Source organism: Tursiops truncatus, chromosome 2 (genome assembly GCF_011762595.2).
Source record: "Tursiops truncatus isolate mTurTru1 chromosome 2, mTurTru1.mat.Y, whole genome shotgun sequence".
Taxonomy (NCBI): Eukaryota; Metazoa; Chordata; class Mammalia; order Artiodactyla; family Delphinidae; genus Tursiops; species Tursiops truncatus.
The window spans coordinates 74,859,715-74,884,085 of NC_047035.1; the positions used below are offsets into that span (position 1 = coordinate 74,859,715).

General features: G+C 46.1%; 1 protein-coding gene and 1 gene segment (V, D, J or C); one reads left to right on the forward strand and one right to left on the reverse strand.

Annotated features, from left to right (window-relative positions):
• DAD1 (defender against cell death 1) overlaps window positions 1-23,561 on the forward strand; it is a 55,329-nt gene extending 31,768 nt beyond the window's left edge. Inside the window, exon 3 of the mRNA XM_019948561.2 lies at window positions 23,029-23,561. The gene's annotated coding sequence lies outside the window, so the exon portion shown is untranslated. The remainder of the gene's footprint in view (window positions 1-23,028) is intronic.
• On the reverse strand, window positions 546-21,265 carry LOC101333994 (T-cell receptor alpha chain constant-like). The segment is given in 5 exon segments: window positions 546-1,110; window positions 1,919-2,026; window positions 2,901-2,945; window positions 4,496-4,750; window positions 21,219-21,265. Coding segments are annotated over 4 exon segments (426 nt in total).
• Window positions 23,562-24,371: the final 810 nt, after the last annotated feature.

Here is a 24,371-nt window from a genome sequence, read left to right on the forward strand (position 1 = left end):
GGTGGTGGGAGTAGAAAGTGTGGTTAGGGGCAAAATCTTCTACCCGCCTCCCCCACTCCTAGACTGGGCACTCCAATGGGCTGGGCCTTGGGTTGGGACCCAGGCAGTGGAATGGTGGGTGGTTCCCAGCCATGAATTTGTAGGTCAATGCACTGTTTCAACGGGAATCCAGTCTGAAAGGAAAGGCAAAGGAAATGTTGCTTCAGGGCAGGAGACAGTGGGTGGCCTTTTGGGGACACTTGCTGTGTGGTCCCTGTCTGCCAAATTTCAACTCCAGGTCATTACCACCCATGTACATGGGCCTCCTGCTACGGGTGGCCCCGTGGAAGAGCAGGGACCCGAGCTTCTCAGCGGGTTCACCTGGCCCCCAGTACAGCCTTCTAAGTGGAATTTTTTAGAGGTTTTTCCATGAAGAGGTGGACTGAAGGAGCTTGTTGAGTCAGGCTCCCCGAACGTCATCATGGACAAACGCCTTGGTTTCTTTCTGCCCAGCTAGTGGTCCACAGCAGGCCGAAGACGATCCAATCAAACAGGAGCACAGCCTCTGCTCTTCCACATTGCTTTTAATGAAGCCATGGCAGCAGAATCGACAATGTGGCTCAGATACACAAGCAGAGCAGGGCCTAGATCATGAGATAATCTCCCCCACATCTTGGGGAAAAGGGTGATATGTATTTCTCTATGAACACTGTGTAAAAAATATAAACAGCACACAACATCTCCAGGAGCTAGAGCCCAAGAGAAGGCACTGGGATCCATCCTTCAGTGGGACATCAGAGGCAGTCTCGGGGAGGGGCGGGGCGGGGAGGGAGTTTCCCCACAGCCAGGAGAGGCGGCAGCGGCCTCCGTCTTTGCTGAGAATGCCAGGCAGTAACAGGCAGCAGTGAGGGAGCAGAGGGGGTGGCAGCAGTGCTGGGCAGCTCTTCAGCGTCTTGATCAGCGTCCTATCTGGTAGGACCCAGTAGGTGGTATTGCCAGTGGGGCCAGAGAGGTGGAGGGAGCCTTCTTGTCCACGGGGGCAGAGAGTGCGCCTCTCTGCTTGAAGAGGGAGAGGAGGGGCGACAAGGAACAAGGGGAGAGGGAGCACGGGGCTCTCACGTTCTTGGAGACCTGGGAGGAGAAAGAACAGAAGTCAGGCTGCATACTGAGGAGATGCAGGACAGTTAGGGATGTGATGGGGATGCCTCTGTTTGTAGAGTTCTAGGAGCAAATGGGTCCCGGCTTCAGTGGTTGTGGCACGCGGGCTCAGTAGTTGTGGCGCACAGGCTTAGTTGTTCCGCGGCATGTGGGATCTTCCTGGACCACGGCTTGAACCCGTGTCCCCTGCATTGGCAGGCGGATTCTTAACCACTGTGCCAGCAGGGAAGCCCCCTGGGTTCTTTTTGATGGGATGCTCTTGTCAGTGGGATGACCTGGGGTACTGGAGACTCTAGCCAGGATTAGGGTGGATAATGAATACAATACCTTCTCACCATATTGGGGTCAGAGGGCCCGAGGAAAGGAATTGGGGGCCGCCCTTTTAGGATTTGCAGTGAAAGGGATATGATAGAAGGTGTGGGTATGAATGAGTCTGGGTCCTAAGTTTCTCCTAAGTTTCCCTCATTAGCTGTGTGGCCCTTGATATTACTTGGCCTCAGTTTCTTCATTTCCAAAATGAGGAGAATAACAACTGTTCCTCGTACTTTGTAGGGGAGACATGGCTCAAGCGAGGTGACTAATGTCACCTGAGGAGTGTACTGTGTTTATCAAGTGTTTTGGGCCATTGCTATTAACAAGGGGAACTCCTAACAGGAAAGAAAAAGGAGGAGTCTGGTGGGCCCAGACTTAGGACCTAAAAGCAAGAGCCTGGGGGAGGTTAGCTTTGGGGACCCACCCCCAGACCCCCAGACCCCACCGCCCGGCTGAGATGCCGGCTCACCTCAGCTGGACCACAGCCGCAGCGTCATGAGCAGGTTGTACCCGACCACTTTCAGGAGGAGAACGCGGAAGCCGATCACTGACAAGTTTTGGAAGTTTAGGTTCATATCTGCAAAACCAAGGGGCCACAGCAGTCATGGGCACAGGTCTTCACAGCCCCCGTGACACCGAAAGCAGGGTGGGGAGTGGGGCGCGCTTCGGCCCCTGGATCTGCCTCTCCCTTTGAGCTTTGGTGCACATCCCCTCATACACATATTTGTACATCCTTCCAGGGTCAACAGCATTTCATTTCCAAAGGGAAACACTGACTGCATTTACTCTTTGTTTTATTTCTGAGCCCCGCCGTGGATGGGGATGGTGGGTGCTCAGAACTTATCACACGCAGCCCCCTGGGTCTGGGCCCCTTAGTGAGAATCTAGCGGCTGAACCACAAGACGGATGACTCAGTACAAATGGCTCAAATGGCAATGAATATGGGCCCAGGGTGGGTGGTGAGGAGGGGTGAGGATCTTTGAGAGACAAGGTCACGGCCTACAAGAGTTCTGCTGTTCTTCTCGAAAGAAGGCAAAACCCCCTGGCTATGGAGGGAAAATGTCTTCACGGTGACCTGGTTAGTCTAGGGCTACACAAAAGCTGGTCAGAGATTTCACACCTGGGCCACCCAGAAGCTCTCTTGAGCTGTGCTGACAGTGGAGCTATTGAAAGGAATACAGAGGCCTAGGAGTGAGTCACTGGTCTAGCAAAACTAGACTCATCCTCAAAGTACATAGAGTGGAAAAGAAAATTAGAGATGGTGAGAGGAATCCAGGGATTTAAGAATGTCCCCAGGCAGCTCTAACAAGGGCTCGGACTGCCGTTCTTGTTTCTCAGAACTTCGTTCCTAGATCCACACATTCCTTCTCGTCACCTCTATCCCGTCCCAGTAATTGTGGGTTCATCGCCTCCACAAACCTGTGTGAAGCCAGGATAGACCCCTCCCTTACCTGTTTCAAAGCTTTTCTCTGCTATCTTGGCATCACAGGGAATTCCTAAAAGGAACAAACAAAGACATTTTTCTTAGAGTCCCGAGCGTGCTGACTCTCCCACCCCAGAAGTTGGGCTGCTGAATGTCTCCAGCCTCTCCATTCTTCCTCGTGCAGAGATCTGAGAGAACCTGTCCCATATGGGCACCTGCTGGGATGAGCCACTGACCCCTGAAGGACCAACACCCTGGCTTCTGGGCACCATTTTATTCACTTAATGAACACTGGTTGTGCTAAACGCATGTTACATGACACAAGGCCCTAAGGAGCTGTTAGACCCTGCCCTTGGGCGAGTTCCAGTCTGGAGTCTGATAGAGGAAGTAAGACAGACACAGTGACAAGTGCCATGAGGGGTATAGATGCTTTCATGTGTTCCACAAAGTTTTGACCCCTGCATCCCAAATTTGTTTGTTTGTTTCCTCTGACTCAGTAAACAGCATTACCATTGACACAGCTGCTCAGAAATAAAATCCAGCCACCTTCCTTGATGCCCTCTTTTCCTTCTCATCCCTGCATGGTTCTACCTTTGGATCCCAAATAGTGTTGGGCATGGGCATTTAACTCCCCTGCCACAAGCCCGTCCTGGCCTCCATCATCTCTCTGCTGCAAGGGCTTCTTTTCTGCTTCTACTCTTGACTCCTACAATCCATTTTCCACTCAGCGGTCAGAGTGATTTTTAAAAAAAGTAAATTGGATGTCATTCCCCTGTTTATAGCCAATCAAAAGCTTCTCATTGTACCTAGAAGAGTGTCTCCCTCTCATGACGGGTGAGGCCCCGTGATGTGGCCCTTGCCTACCTCTTCCATCTCATTTCCTCCTGCCCTTCTCCTTTCTCACTGAGCTCCTGGCTCAGGCCTCTATAGGGTCCTTTCTCTGCCCTTGGCATGGCTGGTACCTTCTTAGCCTTGAAATCTCAGCTCAGATAGCATTTCCCCAGAGAGCCCTTCTGTGACTTTCGTCCCTAAGGTGGCTGTTTCCCCAACTCCAAGTTAAAGCACGTATTACAATCTGGAGTTCTTTAGATTTCCACTTGCTGATGGTTGGTCTCCCCCAACGGGAATGGGGCTTGCTCGGGGCACACCCATCATCTGATGTGTTTGCTCCTCCACGGCAGCAGCTGGCATGTTGTAATGCACAATCAGTGATCGCTGAGTGAATGAATGAATGAATGAGTGAGGTTAGGAGCTGGGAGAGACCTTTGGCAGAGAGGGAGAAATAAGGGGAGGGATCTTGGAGAAGTGCATCAGGGCGGGGCCTGGAGGAGCAGTAAGGGGCTGAGCGGAGCCAGGGGGGTGGGGACTCAGAGTGGGTGAGCCTCAGGGCCAGTGTGCCCCTCGCCTCTCCCCCTCTGCTCTTTGCCCAGGACGTTCTGTGGCCTGCCGGCATGGGATTCACTGGTGCTCAGTAAAGAGAGGGGAGGGGGCTTTGCCGACAATTGATGAGGCTGAGACCAGCAATCAGAGCAGCTTTTAGATACCAAGGACCCGAGCCCTGAGCACAAGCAGGCCTCTCGAAGGAGGAGACTCAGCTTAGACCGGCACCAAGGCTGCACTCACCTGAGCTGGAGTAGAAGGTCTGGTTGAAGGTGTCTCCGCATCCCAAATCGGTCCTGCTGCTCCAAGCCACGACCCCGTTGCTCTTGGAACCCAATGCTCCCATGTCTAGCACGGTGCTGTCTGAGCTGAACACCACGGGCCTCGTGACTTGTGACACATTGGCTTGAGATTCAAAATCGGTGTATAAGCAGACGGAGGTGTTGCTGGATTTGGGGCTTCTCAGCAGGTACACGGCAGGGTCGGGGTTCTGGATATCTGTGGACCCAAAAGACACGGGTTAGGAGATGTTCATTTCCCTCCTTGCCCCAACCCAGGCCTGAGTCCAGATGCCAGTGATGGGCAAGAATGGGGCTCTGTAGGTCTCACAAGTCACATTTGTCAGGCTTTAGATGGGAAAGAACATTGTAGACACCAGCAGCTTGCAACAGACGGGACTCAGGGACAGGCACAAACCATGAGTCCTGGCCAAGAGGCCAGCCAGGCTCTTAGTGAACGCTCTCTACCAGGCCCTGCCTGCCGTTCAAGGAAAGCGGAAATGCAGGGCTACTTAAGGATACTGCCCACTCTTCCGCTTAAGGGCACTTCTTCAAAGCTCGGTAGAAATAGTAAGCGACAACATAATTCTGGCAGGACAAAGCAAGCGTAGAAAAGATATCCAGCAGAGCAAACCATACGTCTTAGAATCTGGGGTGGTCTCCCCCACTAAGGTTGGGCATTGACAGGAATGGGAGCTTTACGACAGGCTGGCATGAAGTTGGAAGATCGGTCGCATCACCAGGAGATTTCTCTCACTGATAAAAGTTTTAGATGCTACATCCAAGCCCTGGCTCTACCATTTACTAGATACAAGGCCTTGAGCGATTCACACCAGCTCCTTGAGTGTCAGGAATTTCATCTGTCAAATGCGGATGTTGCCTCATCCACTTTCCTAACCAGGCTATTCTGAGAAGCCATGAGAGTTTCTCCATATGAATTATATTTAATAAACTGTGAAATACTGAAATAATTCTAGTAATTGTAGCTCTTGATACTACCAGGAGACTGCCATAATAATGTGCTACCGAGTAATACACAGTTTCTACTCTTCACCCCCCAGGAAGCAGGAGTTGCTGGAGGCTTTTCTTTAGTGTGCTGAGAATGACTCTTTAGTATTTTCATAGGATTTTGTGTCTTTAATGCAACCCTCAGTGTTTATTCTTTCAGACCTCTTGCCCTTGGAGGAGGAAGCAGAGCTTTGCCCGGAGGATTAACACGTTAGGGCCACCCAGAGAGTTTACAGCAGGGTTGGGACAACAGCTTCCTGCCCCTGTGGTTCTCTGCTGCCCCAGCTCCCCACCACGCATGCAAAGTTTTGCAGACCAGTGATGCCTAATGCACCCCACTAGCTGAGCCAGCCAGGGTGGCCTTGGCAATGCAGATATCCAGCTTGACACCAAACCAGGGGCATCAGCCCTTGGCATGGCCTTGGGATGGTGAGTCAAGGCAGAGCTGTCTGTGGTGGGGCTGTCCCTGGAGCAGCAGAGCAAGGGTGGGTCCATGGTCACATGTGAGCAACATCCAAACCTCTGGCTTCAAAGGATTCTACCTGCTCCCCTCTAATCTCCATCCACCTGTGGGGCTGACATCACTATGGGTTAAGGATCTATGGTGTAAATCTCTTCCTGGGAGGGGAGAGATGGGAAGCCATTAACCAATACCACACTCCAGTGGATCTGTTAGTCATCAGCGGGGGTCATGGGTGGGACTGGGGAGGGGGACATGGAAGGGTGTGGAGGTGCTGAGAGAACGTGGCCTCAAGAAGAAGGCAGAGGCTAAGCTGCCACCAGACACAGGTTGGCCTTAAGGGGGAAGGGGGTTACTGTGGGGGCCAGATGCCCAACTTTGAGTCCTGGTTAAACTCTCACTCAAGTCCTAGTGCCAGGGGGGTGTCAGGCTGGAGAAGGTCTAGACCGCACTGTCCAATGTGATCGTCTTTAGCTACTTGTGGCTATTGAAATTAAGACTAACCAAAATCAAGTAAAATTAACAATTCAGTTACCCATAAACCTTCATTTTAAGAGCTCAGTAGCTACATTTGGGTGATGCCTACTCTATAGGACAGTGCGGAATGACAGAATATTTCTATCGTCATTGAAAGTTCTATTGGACAGCATTGGTCTGGAGTGAGCAATGCTACGGACCATGAGGAAAGGCACCAGGGGCTGAGGGTGAGACTTAAAGCCAACTTGAGTTCTGTGAGGGGTGATACCGGGGCAGGCCCATTGTAGCTCAACTTTGCTAGTGAGAGATCAAAATGAAAGAGCAGTTAGTGAAGTCAGAAGAACTGAGGTGATTTTTAGCCTCTTTCTTGTTTTTACCAGTTGATACCCTTTGGGCTTCCCTATGTGCATTTTGGCTGTGGTTTCTCCTGTCCGGCTTCCCTACCCCTGATTTCCTCTCTTACTCACCCTCTCCCCACACTTCAATCTCTTCTTTGAGCTTATCATCCAAACGACTTGTCTAAAACGTGGAGCTGATCGGGTCACTTTTTGTTCAAAATAATTCAGAGCCTCCCTATTGCCTATAGGATGATGCCCACACTTCCTGGCATGACATTGAGGGGCTGCCGTGTCTGGAGAGCTTGAATTTCCTCTCTCAAGTCCTTTATATGCCCTATATGAGTACAGCTACACCAAACTCTTCACACTGGCTCCCTGGAATGTAAGCTCTGTGACAGCAAAGGCCTGTCCCTAGATTACTGCTGTGTCCCTGGTCTCTGCCATATACTAGGGGCTCAAGAAATAATTGTTGGATAAACAAGCGGCCTAGTGATTATCGGATTTGCAGAATTTCTGCTAATTAGATCTTTTGGTCAAAAAAGCTGGATACTGATCCCTAAACTTGACTCTTTAAAGCCCCGTTTTACTTTTACGCCCCATGTACCTCTAGTGCGACCTTTTTGCCTGAAAACAAAGAATGAGTCACTGATAATTTGGAGGGCTTTAGGGGTCCATCTGCCAGAGCCCTGGGAGGAGAGACATCCTGTTTCACCTTAGCAAGATAAACGCCTCCTACCACTGATGACATCTCAGAAGGTAGCCTTAGCAAGACTGGATCAATTTTTCAGTGTGGAAGTCACCTATTCTAGTTCCTAACTGCTCATTTAAATTCGGAACTAACGGCAGAAGCACATGTCCGAAGGCTCTAGCGCATTAGATCCCCAGGGGCACAGCAGTGATCGAAAGCTCCCTTGCCACTAAATCTGTTCTTGGTATTTAGGCACCAGGAACCCAAAATGTGAGTTAGCAGCACTGACTCTGAGTCTGAGTTCCACTGAGGCTCTGGCGAGCGTCAGGAAGCAGTGAGCCTGCGCAGACTTACCGGGAGTAATGGAAACTCTGGTTCCCTTACCACATTGCATCTGGGAGGCAATACCTCCATACCACTCTGAATGTCTCCATTACAGAGAGCCTAGGTTTCCCCTTCTCTGAGGGATGGGCTCTTACAGCCCACTGAGCAAAAAGGGGGAGGTCTAGGCCACAAGCCGTCCATGGAAAGAGCTGGCCCCTCTCACCTTCACCTCTGGTCTGCATTTCTGAATTGGATTCCCAGTTTCCTAGTGGCTGGTCCTGGCCCTAATTGTCTGTATTCTCTCTCTCTTTTTTTAAAGGCTTTGAAGCAAATTTGTATTTATTCAGTTTACCATTTCAGAGAAATATATATTTTTAAAAAAATAATAAAAGTACTATATATGATCTATTATTATTTACTATATACCAAGTTTTGTGATCAATACTGTATTCTCTTGAAGCCTCTAGTATTCCTTTTCTCCATTGTTTATAAAGTTATCTTTGGCTTTCTCTCCATCTAACTTCATTATTAGATGTGTTTACTTGGCCAAAATCATGTGCCTTGTTCACTCCCAAGATCATGCCTTCTTTCTTGGTGTTCCTTATGCCTGGAAGTCCCCTCCTGTCCTTGCTTTGCCCAGACAGATCTTACTCTATCCTTCAGACTCAACGAATCCTTTCTACTGCATCAAACCTTCTCCATCTAGGCCAACTTTTCAGCTGGGACTCCATTCCTCTGTATCTCTACTGTGCCTGTTGACATCATCAGCTGGTTGATACTAAAATGTTTTTCAGGTTGCTAAATTTACAATAGTTTGGCCCCTTTGGCTAGTTTTTATACTATTTGGAGACAGGTCAGGCATCTATCTTAGATATCTTCATACTCAGTCTCACATTTTATAGACTGACGGCCACATAGAAGGCATTTAAAATTAGCCACTGAATGACTAGAGTAAAATTTTAATGCGTTTGACCTAGAGAAACACAGATTTTCAAGATCGATAGTGTGGCTTTTCCCGTTCACAGAGGCCTCTGTAAGACAATTAGTTGTAACACCCACAGTTAGCCTTACCATAGTAATACTAATATCTCCGGGGAAAAGATTAGTGACACTGGCCCATGGGGTTGCAAATGGTGCCACCTAGAATGACTCACCAAATATTATGGCCACTTGCGTTCCTTTCCCAAATGTGTGTTTATCGGTCACTCCTCTGGTATTCACACTGCAGGTGACACCATTACAGAAACTCACTGGCCCTACCTCCTATTTCAGTAGCAGAAACACTGGTCTCTCACAGGGGACGGAGGGTCACAGTCTTCTGAGGTAATACCTTCTGATCTTCTGTGTTGAGACTTTGTCTCTTAATCCTTCCCCTCCTGCCTCATCCTGCTGTAGTGCCCTCGGTTGGAGGTTGTGGTTTCCTTAAACCAAGAATTCAGTAGAGCAAAACCCCCCGCTCAGGGCAGCAGTATCCTGGATCCTCTCGTGAAAGGTCCAGGACTCCTTGCCCATCACCTAACTCATGATTCTTCAGGTTGTGGCCCAAGGATATTTCCTGAGCATTGAGCGCAGGATGAGAGGATTTTCTGGAATGGGTGGAAAGAACCATTTGGGATCCTACAGAAGATAATACCTGGGCTCAACTCAGCATCTTGGACAAAGAAGAATTAGTTGTCAATGTCCACCCTTGCCCCGCATTACTTACTTGGTTGGACACTTAGTCTGGTCCCTGCTCCAAAGTTTAACTTGTTACCACTGCCGAATCCCCACTGAGGGTAAGGTCTTTGCAATAACCTTCCTGATGTTAACCTGCTAAAACCCACCAGACTTGGAGGGCACCATTCTACAAGGCACCCTGGGTCTTTGTTTCTTAGGTTTCATATTTCCCAGGGAAGTCATTCCCCTTTCCCTTTACAATAATGAAGGTTTAGTAATAACAAAGCCTTGTTGATGATAATTATTATTAATATTATTTAGTAAAGCTACCATTTATTGATTACTTGCTGTATGCTGAGTATTGTCTTGATGATGTGGGTATTGTCATTTTGCCATTGAGAAAGTGGAGACTTAATTAGCTAGAGATGGTAGAGCCAGACTTTCCCCCAGGTCTGACAGCCTCCCAAGCTGTGCGATGAGCCCCACACCATCCTACCTCCGTGCCTTGTTATATTTGCCATTCAGATAGGGGTCTGGGTCACTTTTACCCTGGGAGTGGTTCAATGCTCTACTAAGCTCCAGAGAGGAAGATTCTGTGAGCAGGTATCCCCACACCATGCTCATTAGTCCATCCACGGGATTTAGCTACCTGCTGCAATAAAAGAGAATTTGTGTTTGCCGTGAACGCATCTCTTTCCCCAAGAGCACTTAGCTAATTTCCTGAATCTTCAGATCATCTGGTGCTGACATTATCTGTTTTGCTTGAAAGCACTGAATATCTGCAACTCTTTTTATGTTTCCGTAAATTATTCTCCTCAGATTTTCATTTCCTCAACTGGCCCTTGGCACTTCTGTCTTTAGTATGAGAAATGGGAGCATTTTAAGATACCAGAAGAGTTTGTAGAAATGGAAACGAGTGTTTCCCATATCCTCGAGTTTACCATAAATCATTGCTGGTTTTCTCATAGACAAGTTGTCAGTTACTTTGCCCTGGTCATTTGCACCGTCATACTCACACGGGCGTACGGTCAGCCTGGTCCCCGCTCCAAAGATCAGCTTATTGTAGCCACCAGACAACACACACTAGGAGGGTGCTTTACAGGAACTCTAGCCCCTGGCAGGGTCAGCTTCACTAGGGCAGAAATGTCTCCTGTGCCTGTTTTACAGACTCCTCCAAAATCCCCCTTTCTCTGGCATAAGAAAAAATTCTGGCCCACTGAGTCCTAATTCCTCAGCTTTCTGTGTAATAATCTCACAGACCTTTCCCTCCTTGCCGGCCTTGAGCAGGTCAGGCCTTCCTGGAGGGTGGATGCCCATTCTGGGTTCCACACTGGAAGTGAAGGAGGACAATTGGAAGGGTCTGGAGAAGAGCCAGGGATTAACCGGGAAATGAATCTTGAGGGAAAATTCACAGCACCGGCAATAGACGGAAAACCTTGGGTAGCGCTTAATTCATGGAAGGGAGGCCTATGAAAGCTCTCCTTTTAGAAAGCAGTTCTATTAGTCTTTGAAGGGAGAGACACAGAGAGAGAGACTAATATTGCCATAGGGATATCACATACAATGCACAAGGAGGATTGCTTAACTCTGAAGGTTGTGAGAATCAGGAGTGAGTAATGGATGGGGCCTGAGAATCTATTTCTCTGGAGGGTTCTAAGATTAGGGTTGACATTCATATGGGGACAAAAAAAAACCTCCAAAGTTTGAGAGTAGTTTAGACAAGTCCTTCTCAGTGAGAAATTCACAGAACTCTAGTCCTAAGTTTCTCTGCAAAAAAGATTCTAAGCTCAAAGAAGTTTGGAAAACGCTGTATAGCGTATTTCAGTCCTGAAGAACAGCAGTGCACAGCAGCATTTTAAAGGCTCTGAGAAGTCTTACAATAAAGAAATTTAGAGCTTCTTAAACTTACTCGATTCAAGAATTTTTTTTCTTAAAACACCCCTTAACCTCTGCGGAACATGTACAGGTTTAGATACACATTCCCTGGAAGTCCCTTTTCTAGTTCAAAGAATTTAAAATGCATCCTAAATTTCAGCCTCATTTTATCCTTAAGCTTTCTGTGTTCTGAATCTGTTTGTTCTCCTACCAACTCCTACGGACACAATTAGGGGCCTCATTAATGCTGATTATTTCTTTCTAATCATTATGAAACAGCTTCATATGTAGCAAATCTTCCTGCCACTGTCAGGAATGGCTCGAGGGCAGATACGTATGCAGTCATTATGCAAGACCACATCGCCCCAACACTTTGCAGGGTTTACCTACTGGGAACAACGGCAACTTTAAAGCCTTTCCCAAATGTGAATTTATTGGTTTTCTTTCCACACACCTTCCTACACACCTTAGAGCTGTGTACTTCAAAGAAAGTTCTGGTCCTAAAGGAGAAAAGTTTCCTTAGAACAAATGGAGAAAAGTTTCCTGGGTGGCGACTCGAGTAGGGACATAGACTTCATGTATTTATCATTAGACCTCTCCTTTTTGCTGCTAAACCCCATTTGTGCTGCTTCCCTCTCAGGGTATTGTAGTTCTTATGCCTCTGAATTCTGGTTCTTTAGAAATATGATGGGTTTCAGGCTTTCTAAATGTAGCCTGAACTGACCCAGGGCAGGGAAGAGGCTTTGGTGAAGTGCGCAAATGAACAGATAAATATGGAGGAAGTTTTCCCCAGAGAAGTGGGCTTTCGGCCACCCACGCACGTTCAGATGGATTCTGTAATCTCCCAGTTTTGAAATCTAACAACTCTGTTGGAGAATACTTGCTACTGTCTAAACCAATATGTTCTAAACAGTTACTATCCCTCCACTGAAGCCTTCCCTGAGTCTCCCAGCTAGAGGCATTTTTTCAACAATCATTTCTTAGGTGACGCCTTATGCAGCAGGCGTTGTGCTGGAGTGCGGAGGTGTAAGGATGAATGAGAGAGGGTCTTGACCTCACAGAGCTTATGGTGCAGTGCAGAATGCATGAAAGTACCAGACAACTAGGATAGGAGGTCGGGGATGCCTTCCTTTCTGCTATTCCATCGCAACTTGTGTGTACTTCCACTACAGTGTGGTGACACTGGGCTTAATTGTCTCTTTATACGGATGTTTACCCACTGGGAGATCCTGGATGGCGGGGACTCTGCATTTCCCTCCCTCCCCTCCTCCCTCCTTCTATAGTGCTTAGAATATAATAGTTGCTTGGTAAATATTTGTTGACTGAAAGCCCTCTAATTATTTTAATTCATTTTAAATGCAATCCTGTCCTCTACCTTCTTTTATTAGGACTGTTTCATTTATCTTTTAATTCTGTATGGGTCCATTTTCTAAACCCAGTATTTTTTTTTTTTTTTTTTTTTGCGGTACATGGGCCTCTCACTGTTGTGGCCTCTCCGGTTGCGGAGCACAGGCTCCGGACGCGCAGGCTCAGCGGCCATGGCTCACGGGCCCAGCCCGTGAAAACTAGATGGTAACAAAAATAATTTTTTTTGGCATAATCAGTCATGATTTCTGATAAAGGTCTTTTGTCTCAAAGGAATCTAGAAATGGCAAAAGAGTCTGCCTCTGTAATGATGAAAAGGCCAGGCCCCATTGGCAATTACTACTTTTAGAAAATAAACCGCTGTTGAGCTAGTGGCTGGGAATTCAAATTTCAAAACATTCAAGCCTCATGAAGAATCATGAGAAATTAGCTCGGGAAGTGCAGACTCAACATCTAAGAAAGCCGAGTAGGGACTTTCTGTGTCTTTGGCTGAAGTCTAAGGTCAGGCACTTACTTGGATGCACTTGGAGTCTTGTTCCACTCCCGAAAGTGACTGCTGCTTGTGTCCACACCCTGGTACAATGCAGTACAAATACCTGCCCTCTGCCACCCAGGGCGGCTGCCTGCGCTTCACACCTCCCGCCCCACATTTACAGCCTTCACTCTTGGGAATGGAGCTTTTGAACAGCCTGTTCCATGGTTTGTTTGTTTGTTTTTTTTTTTGCGGTACGAGGGCCTCTCACTGTTGTGGCCTCCCCCGTCGCGGAGCACAGGCTCCGGACGCGCAGGCTCAGCGGCCATGGCTCACGAGCCCAGCCGCTCCGCAGCATGTGGGATCTTCCCGGACCGGGGCACAAACCCGCATCCCCTGCATCGGCAGGCGGACTCTCAACCACTGCGCCACCAGGGAAGCCTTGTTCCATCGTTTTGATGATAAATTTCTCTCTGTGTCACTTTATGCCCAATAATCAGTCCCCCTAGGTTTCTGCTTCCCTCCCTGCCATACCTGCATCCTACCAACCCAATTCAATGACTTTACTCATCTCTTCAGAAACGCTAAGTCCTGGACCAAAGCTGCCATGGTCACCATGGCAAGAAGGCTCAGGATAGGCAAACCAAGGACCAGACAGGTAGCCTTTGAGGTCTGGGGTCTTCCTTCACAGAGCGCAGGAGGGACAGTGGTGGCGGTGTGGTGGCATGGTTAACAGTAAGGCCTTGGAGTCAAATAGATTAGAGTTAAATTCTAGCCCTATTATTCCTAGCTGTGTGATCTTGGGCAAGCTACTTGCCCCAAGCCTCTGTTTCTTCATCTGTAAAATAGGCCTAATACCAGCTACCTAGCATTAGGATGGATGTGAGCACTGAATGAGAAAATCTTTGAAGGACAGAGTATAGTCACTGGCACATGTCAGGCATTCAGTAAATAGTAGCTAATAATATGGTGGTTCCCAGCAATGCTTTCCACTGAGGGAAGGGATGAGGCTTCTTGTAGCCAGAGGAGACCTGTCCCTGCCCCACCGCCCTCTCCAGCACCCCAGGGTGCCTCAGCATTCTGGTTGGGATGCTGTCATGTGCAACAGATATCTCATGGATCCAAAGGGGCGTGGCGAGAGATTCTCAGCCATGGGGTTGAAGGGCAGGATGGCCCCTTGGCTGCCAAGAAGACAGTTCTCCTTCAGAAACCTAACCAAGAGTGAAGCCTCTTTTCTCAAACCTTGGTGGTTTGTCCTCTGCACGCACTGTGCAAAACCCTTGTCCAGCACAGCCTCAATCATTTCATTAGACCTGACACAATGGTAAGTTACTCCCAGACAGCAAAGGGCTCTTTCACGATGGAGCAGCCCAGTCACAGACTCCCTCATTTTTGCAGTATCCTTCCATCATATATCCTCTGTCTACAAAATATCCCTTGACCGTTTCTATAATACTCACATGGATGAACAACAAGCCTGGTCCCTCTTCCAAATATAAGTCCATAGTTTCTTCCTGATACACACAGCGAGGAAAGCCTTTGCTAAAACCAGTCTCACGTGACCTCCCTCTACCTATTGCTCCAGTGGTTGGGGCAACAATCTGGGGAAACACTGGCCAACACCCCCAGAGTTGCAGGAATCTCCCACAGCTGTCCTGGAATCCTGAGCCGAGGGGTGGTGATGGGAGCCAGGGACTGGGGACTAGAAGAGCTCCTCACCTCCTCTACCCAGGAGAAAACACACGCTCCTGTCAGTGGAGAAGCAGGGCAGCAACTCCCCAGCAGCCGTACCTCCAGCACCACCCTGCTTGCCTGGGGCCACAGCAAGGTGTGACTCTGCTACTCTTCTGTTAGATACAAGTGCTCCCAGGATGGGCGGCAAAGGAGATTTTTATATTATTCAATATATTGTCAGTGGAGATGCTGAGAGGAAGGGAGGGTGGAAGAAACAAGGGGAACACGAAGGTTTGACGCAGTGAGCTTCTAAGGACGTTAGGGGTGGCATTGATGGAGGACATGCCCTCTGCCCTCCCATGGACATAAGAAGTTGTCCGGTACCTATGGGGTAGGAAGAGTGGTGGGTGGGGGAGGGGTCGTATGTCCAGGAGGATCCCGGCTCACTTACTTGGTGTGACCAATACTCGAGTCCCCTTTCCAAAAGTGAATCTGTTCCCATAATCACACTCTGGGAAAGTGCATTACAAAAAGGTCCTGGGTTTGCCTACCCTCTCATGGAAGACACACACGCTTCCCAGTAGCTCTAAAAGCTGGGATCCTGGGAAGGCTGATCCTAACCTTTTCCTTCTGATGGGTGCTCTAAGCACAGGAGGGAGATTCCCTAGTGGCTGTAGCAGCTTCAGCCCTGATGCTACCCATCACCTCCATTTTCCTCATCACAGCCATCAACAAACAGCCTCTAGCTATTTCTCCTCTGGGAAACACAGAACCTTTACAAAACTTGGTGAAAAACCTGCCTCCTACATAGGCCGGGTGGGTGTACGTGTTTCTAAAGATACCAGGCAGTGGGACTTCCCTCGCAGTGGTTAAGAATCCACCTGCCAATGCAGGGGACACGGGTTCGATCCCTGGTCCAGGAAGCTGCGGAGCAACTAAGCCCAGGTGCCACAACTACTGAGCCTGCGCTCTAGAGCCCATGAGCCACAACTACTGAAGCCCGTGTGCCACAACTACTGAGCCTGCGAGCCACAACTACTGAGCCTGTGCTCTAGAGCCCACGAGCCACAACTACTGAAGCCCGTGTGCCACAACTACTGAGCCTGTGCTCTAGAGCCCTCAAGTCACAACTACTGAAGCCCGTGCGCCTAGAGCCCGTGCACCGCAACGAAGAGTAGCCCCCGCTTGCCACAACTAAAGAAAGCCCATGCACAGCAACGAAGACCCAATGCAGCCAAAATAAATAAATAAATAAATAAATAAATAAATAAATAGGTAAGTAAATTTAAAAAAAAAAAGAAAAAAGAAGAAAGATACCAGGCAGCAGCCTGCATTTTCCCACCTCAGCTGCCCCGCCTGAGACGAAGGCGCCATTGCCTTAGGGGAATATGCAAAAATGTATTTTTCACTTTGCCAGAAAGAATAGGAGCAAGAGCATTTCCAGCCAGCCAGGCCAGGGCACATGCTAAAAACATGCCTCAGCGTGACTCAGAGTCACCGCATCCTCTCTGGGGCTGAGCGAGGTTTCTGGGTGACTCACGCCTGACTCATTCCTGTTTCTACTCTTTCTATCCTAAGTCAAGGCTACTTTCTGTCAAGGGGCCTTTCTGTCAAGAAAGTCAAACATCTCAGCAGATAACAATCTTAAATCCTTTTCCGGAAACACAGGGGTGGAATCCTGCTTGCTCTCTGCCAGGGAATATGGACTGTCCGTTGTCACTGCTGTCCTGTCTCCAGTCAGTAGGGTCCCAGGTCCTGCACATGACCACACACAGCACACTGCTTGGTGCACCCACATATAAATTGTTATTAGACTTTTAACAGATGAGTGTTTTGTTTTTCTGACAAGACTGGAAGTTCTTGAGAGCAAGAACCACATCATATGCTTCTTCTTTTCTTGGTTTGTTTGTTTCATTTTAAACCACCTATGGCCCCTGGCTTGATGATACTCAATAAGCACTTACTGAGTTGAACTGACTTTTACCGTCCATAATTATTGGGACAAGAAGGCCAGTTTTGCGAGAGGTTAAAAGCTAAGTATACTTTTGGTAAATGTGAGCTGCAAAACCTAAGTGCTTAGGCAGGGAAAAACCAAGGAAGCAACTCAAAGAGATAATCAGGAGGCAGCATAAAAACCACGACATCGTGAAGTTCCTATGGACCCTCAGCAGAGAGGGGGCAACTGAATGAACAAGTACTTGACTGCAAAGGAAACTCAAACATTTTTCTCCTGATACCTTGACATTGATTCTCCTTAAAGAGTAAAACGAATAATATGGCAGAAAAAATATATTCCGAGTTAGCAGCATTGTTATGATCAATAATAACAAAACAGTAGTGGTAATAATAATAATGATGATGTGACAATAATAATAATAGTAATCATCACAATATTCTATTATAGACCAGAGCAAACGCTACATATATAAATATAAACCCAATGCTGGAGGTGGGGTTACACATTTCCGGAGAGCTGACTTACTTGGGCTGATCAAAAGTTGGGTGCCAGTTCCAAATACGAATTTCTGATAACCTGTGTTCACACTCTGACATAACTCTATACAAAATGGTACCCTATAACTGGGCCAACTCTATACAAATGGTGCCCTATAGCTGGACTACAGCCGGGGATTCCTGAGTCACACACAAGTTAGTCACTAAGCATGTTCCCAAGTTTGCGTACATGCGCCAAAGTGGGAAGAGGCGTGTAATTTTACTCTTTAACCTTCATTTCTAAGACCATTGGAAGATGACAAGAAATAAGTCACAACTCAATAGGAAATCCTGCTTTGTATGCAGTAGATTATATAAAAAATGTCATGAATATTCAGGTTGAAAAAGCCATTTATGTAATTACAGAGTTTCAGTTCTAGACGGGCCCTAGGGTAGTTATGTCCATGCACACTTACTAAGTGTTTACTACATGTTTCTGGCATGAATGAGGCTCGTGGATATGTATAATGCAACATTACCATCACCAAACTATTTTCTTACTTAAATAGCAGACAAAACCCTTGGGGGAAAATCAGTGAAAACAGATATCCTTCAACTGTAATAAAAATCAGGCTATTTCAAGGAACTTACTTGCTTCAACAAATAGCCTTGTTCCTGTCCCGAAGACAAATTTGGAGCCTCCACTATTTCCCACAGTGATTTGTGCTGTGACAAAATAGTCTGCTTCCTTTTCCTTCCTTTTTTTTTTTTTGCGGTACACTGGCCTCTCACTGTTGTGGCCTCTCCCGTTGCGGAGCACAGGCTCAGCGGCCGTGGCTCACGGGCCGAGCCGCTCCGCGGCATGTGGGATCTTCCCAGACCGGGGCACGAACCTGTGTCCCCTGAATCGGCAGGCGGACTCTCAACCACTGTGCCACCAGGGAAGCCCCCTTCCATTTTTTAACCATAGCTGTGAAGCAGGCCCAGGGAGCCTATGGGAAGGTGCTCATAATAAGGAGCAATTTTTTATATTTTTATATAAATCCATCTGTTTTTTTTTATATAAATAAATAAATCTGATTTTTATATAAATCCATCTGGTTTCTTCCTATTCATGAACAATCTCATACCTCCTACCTACTGGAAGGGTTAGTTCACCAAACAGTAGTCATGGAATATGGCCCAGGGACCAGGATCCCCACGTTTTCATCCCAGCCCTAGTTCTCACTGATTTCATGATAATGGACAATTCAGCCAACCTCTCTGGGTCTTAATTTCTTCACTGGAAAAAAAAAGGTTTGGATTTCCCTTTCAGAGCTAAAGTTCTATGATCCAGCAATGTCCAAATTGTACTCAATGTTGCATATTTCTATAACTCACAAATGAGTCAGGCACTTATAGATGGGTTACACTGGACACTGGTCTGCATGGGGAAAATACAAGAAATTGTGAGGGGAAGGGAGAGTCAGAATAAGGAGGTGGCTGCTGCCAGCTCTTCTGTCTCCTCTCCTGTTGGGGTAATTCTCCCAGCAGCCCCTGTACTACTTGTTTCCTCATTAAAAAGGGAAGAGAACGCTTTAGATTTGGGGCATCCAAGTCAAGATTTCCCAAAGCTCCATGTCTCAAGTCATGGCAGTATCTAAGAATGGAAAAGATAAATTCCATGTATTTCCTTACTAACTCTGATTGGCATCCTCTCTCATTTCTAGGTAAGCCCTGGCACAGGGTCTGTGACATAATGTAGTAGAAAGAGTAAGCTTTGAGATCAGGCAGGCAGACCGTGGTTTGAATCTAGACCCTTCCACTCACTAACCCTGGGATCTTGGGCAGTTACTTCTCTGAGCCTCAGTTTCCTTTTCTGTAAAATAGGAATACTGTTCCTTGATCCATAGTTGTTTGAAGATAAACAGCACTGTCTGTCATGCCCCTAGTATCGTATCTACACATCATAGAAACTGAGGTGGTGGTTATGATTTATACGTTAAGTTAAATGATTGATTAACAAGGTTTCTTTTAGTGTTATAGAACTTGTTTGTGAAATAGCCATGAGTCCACACCCTTGGGTTGTATAAACTCTAGGATGGTGTAGGAGTAAGAATCACAGATTTTGAGGGCGTCCACCCTCTCATCTCACAATGGAAGAGTCTGAGGCACACAGAGGGGCAATGACTTGTTCAGCGTCACACCGCCTGTTGGGGCTCAATCAAATCTAGAACTCTAGACTGCAACCAGAAGCCCTGGGCTCCTTTCTCTGCACTTCACTGACTCTTCTTGAATAATGTTTAGTGCAAAGGGACATAATCTCTGGAATGAACTTGGTAGGGCTTATTTGGGGCATAGGTCAAGTGACCTTGAATAGTCTCCTGCAATGAGTCTCAGAATCAATGGCAGTGGAAGTAGAAAAGTTCTATTAGATCATGGCCATGCAATTTTCTGCTCTTCTGCTTTTTTCCTCTTTCTGGCTCCATTTAGCTCAATTCTAGTGCTAAAAACTCTAATACTGGACAGAGCTTCTGTCAGCCTCACATCTTGGGAAAAGTCTTAATAGCTTGCTAAATTCTAACTTAAAGAAAATGTTCTTAGACAGTCTTTGAATATTTTCATTAATTTATCTGGGTGCCACAATTCTTAATACTTCAGCACTAGATTATGGTTAATTATAAATAAGATTATAATTATATAATTCCAAATATATATTTGGAATTATATATATTAATAATTGGAATATATTCCAAATATATATAGTTCCAAATTATAAATAAGATTATGGTTAATTATAAATAAATAATTTTTGTCATATTACAAATGACAAAAATAACATCTCCTTTTCTCCCATTCACTGTCACTGGAATACATTTTGTAGTTACCTTAGAATTGCACACTTACTCAGCTCCACTTTTAGCCAGGTGCCTTTCCCAAAGGTGAGTTTGTTTGCTCCTCCCCATGAGTCCCACAGTGTCCCATGCCTCACAATAAACTCCCTCTGTCACTTCACACCTTTTCCTGACTTACCCTGATGAGTTAGAAAATACTTAAGATTTAATATAGCTATTTGACTTATTCATATGAGAAAAAAGCTCCCCCCACCCCAAATGGAATAAATTCATAGGCTGCTGGTGCCAGGAGGGCAGAGGGGTCATCAACCAGACCTACTTCCCCTTTCATAGAGGAGAAAACTGAGGCCTAGAGGCAAGGGATCTGCTCCAAGTTACACTGCTAGTTGGTAGCAGAGACAAAAACACGGGTCTATTTGATTCTCAATCTAGTATTTTTCCTTCTCCACCACACACTGAATGTACTGTGTTGCTTACTATATTCACTTCTTCCCTTTGGCCGGGAAACTTGATTTTTCTGGGTATTTGATTTCAATTAAACAAGCACTTATCAAGCACTTACTCTGTAAAAGGACCATATTAGACACTTCATGGTATATAACAGGAACCTCTGCTCTTAAGGATCTTTCAATTTTAATAGGCAGATCTTCTCAGTAATGAAAGAATTCTGTAGCTGTATGTGTCACAGATTGTCCAAGACTCCTCAGCTAGATTGGGGATATAGGGGGAAAAGGAATGGGAAGGATGTCTGGGGTGAGGCTACATTCTAGTCTTTTAACAGGAAGCCAGGCTATTTCTGGAGAAACCAGGTTTGTCTTAATTATCTGGGTATTACTCTGTATTCCATTCTACCTAGCAAATTAGTTCTACTAATTCAACTAATTCAACTTCTAATCCTACTAATCCAACTCTTCTGTTGGTTATTTTCATTTTTCAAAGTGCTCCATGAAGGCTCAACCTTAAATTCATAAGTCAACTGATAAAACAAGGATGATGCATCCACAAGGGTAAAACACAGAAATTACATGTAGAAGTCTTAAACCAGAGAATGAGAAAACAGGAGTGGGATTGGGTCGACATTTACCTGGAGAGACCAGAAGCATAGTCCCCTTTCCAAAAGTAACTTTGCCGTATCCTGAGTTCACACTATGGCAACCCCCCATACAAAAATGGCCTGCAGTGTTGGGTCTTTCAACCTCTGATTGCTTACGGAAGGGAAAGAAGACCAGCATTTATGGAGAACCTACACATGGCAAGTGGGTTGACAATCGCTATATATCACCTTGCCTTATTTGGGCCGTTAACTGTGCCATGAACTCTGATATTATTGTCCTTATTTTACAAATGGAAAACAGGTGATGTGGGGTTAAGCACACTGAACCAGCACTGCTACACAAGTACCCTGGAGACATGAGACTTTTTGGCATAGGACAGATACATGTTAGGAGGAACTATGAGTGAGGAATCCTTCTCCTCCTTCCTATGAGATTGAGATTGCAGCTGTATTGGGGTTAATTCTCTTGCTAGAACCAGACATTAGACCTCTAGTGACAGTGATGCCCTGAACTCCAGCGTATCCTCCATCACACAAGCATTTCCTGAGACATGAAAACATTTTCATCAATCTTCCGGTTGTTCCCTTGATACTGTACTCACCAGCCCTGACCAGCAGTCTTGTCCCGCTCCCAAAGATCCACGTATAGCCTCCACCCTTCCCACAGTGTTTCTTAGTCAGCCAAAAACACCCACAAGCCCACACACCCTTCGCATACCCAAGACTGAGAGATACAGCCCTTTCGCCTATGAAGGGGACCACATCTTAACTTTCTTTTTACATTCCACATAACACACAGGCCATTCAACTCAAATATGGGCATTTATTGTGCAACACTTAAAATGAAGCCTCTCTCTCCTCATTGCTCTGGGTCTGTCACCGCCAAAGTTGTGATTTTCAACTCTATGCATCCCGCAGATGTATCTAGTCCTTTTGTCTCCATCACACTTATCAATTTTTAGATTTCTGCCATAGTGTCTCTCCTAGTTTTAACTTCATTGAGTGACAGCTTCCTGCTCCTACAGTCAACTTATTTTGCAGACTTAGGCCTAGTGGTAGCCTGGTTACTTACTCGAGTCCTATTCTGTCCCCAAAGCCAGGCGTCCTGATTAAAGGGCACCAGCTCTGCTTCAGGTCTGGTAAAAAACACTACTTGCCTTCTCTTTGGTTCTTATGCTCTGCAAATTTACTGTTTTCAATTGGCCTCATGGGTAGTATCTTGGCTTTCTTTTCTATTAAGAAAGAACACAACTTGGATGGAATAAAACTATTGTAATGTTAAGGGTTGGATGAGGGATCTTTCTATAATATCTTTATTTAAATCTTCTGAAAATGGCCATAAAAGGCCTATTACATCCCCGTTATGTGCTCCAAATGTCACAATCTGAGAGGCAACAACACAAGTAAGGAGAAGTGCTTAGGAATTTAGACTTACTTGGGGTGACTTGAAGCGTTGTTCCAGTTCCAAAGGTAACCTTTAGGTTACCCCCAGAATTCACACTGCATTTCAGGCCTCTACAGAATGGTTTCCTTTCTGCCATTCTCATGTGGGTGACATGTGAGTCTCCGTACGTCAGTAGAAGAGAGAGTGGTTTTTACCCATGCCTATGGCTACAGATCCACACGAAAATAGCTCTTCTACTAAGAATCTACATATTCTCTTCATGTTGAAAGAATTATACTAGCTGTCCTAGCTTTTTCTTTTTGTTCTGAAAACAAATAATCATGATATTTTATAGGTGTATAGCATTTACTAGTTTCTAAAATACTTTCATATCCATTAGCTTATTTTATCTTTAAAAAAACTTATGAGGTGAGATGAAATATTTTCATTTTACAGGTGAAGAAATTGTGGCTCAGATGCACCGATCAAGCCAGGATTAGAAGGACAAGCAGTGTTCAGGCAAACTTTGCCTTTTTCATTATGATCCACTCTCTGACTGAGCTGTTTCAGTCTGTTATTTCTGGTTCATCGACACTACTATTTTTCCTCCACAGTTAGATCTTTCTGGCCTCTGTGCCATTACTTTAACATTTCTTTCTATTTCAGAATGCACTTAAATCCACATAAACCATGCATTTCTTGATATCTGGGCCCTACAAATACTGCAGTAAGTTCAATAGGTCTCAGTCACCACATTAAGCCTCCTACTTTAGTGACATATTGTCTACTTACTGGGTTTTATTGATAATCCTGTCCCAGTCCCATAGATGAATGTATTATAAATCACAGCACCGTGCTGCCTGACAAGAATTCCTGAGCTACCTTGATAATAGATTAATGTGATTAGCATGTATCTATCCTCCTTCCTGGGAACTCTGGCTGGGATTTCCCCCTTTTTCTATTATTGAAATAAAAGACTAAGCCATGGAGTTAAGCCTCTGAAAGCCTCTTTTCAGAGCACAATAGAATGGAAGGAGGGGAAAGCCTGAGAAGAGTCCAGCTGATCGTCTTTAGACAACTCTGACACATTTCCTTCAAAAATTTCACCAAGTCATCTTGTTTTACCAGCCAAAGCATATCAGCTTTGATTCCCATTTTTTACTTAGGAATCAATTCCTGTACACGAGCTCATTTTACCAGTGGTTAGAAAATTGCTCCTATCCCTGTAGGTAATCTTTCTTTCTTTTATCAGTTTAGTGTGTATTAAAAAATTTGTGAGCATGGGGTGGGACAGGGGTATGGTTGGAGTATTAGACACGAGGGACAGCATCTGTTTTTTTCATTTTGTTTTGATGGCTTTCATCACTAACCCCCAGTACTCCTTGAGTTAAAGAATAAGGAGACATTTAATCATGTGTGCAATGTAAGTCTGCAGGATAAGTTCAGGCATTATGATCAATAATAACCAGGTACTTACTGGAACATACTGATACGGTGGTTCCTTTCCCAAAGACCAACACATTTCCTGTCTGGTAGGCACAGTGAAACGAGGCCCTGCAAATACCCTGATTACCTGTTCACTGCCTCCAATGTGTATATAACTACAAACAATGGACACTTGTATTCTGTCCTTGCCTTTGGCAAGGAACTAACTCAGTGAGCTCTCAGTGTTTGGGAATGCAACAGTAAAGCTCTGTTACTTTGTGAGAAGGAGAGGGTAGATGGGGGTGTGTCCTCCACTTACTCAATAACTATTCACTGAACACCTCCATGTGTAAGGCACTGTGCTAGGCGCTGGG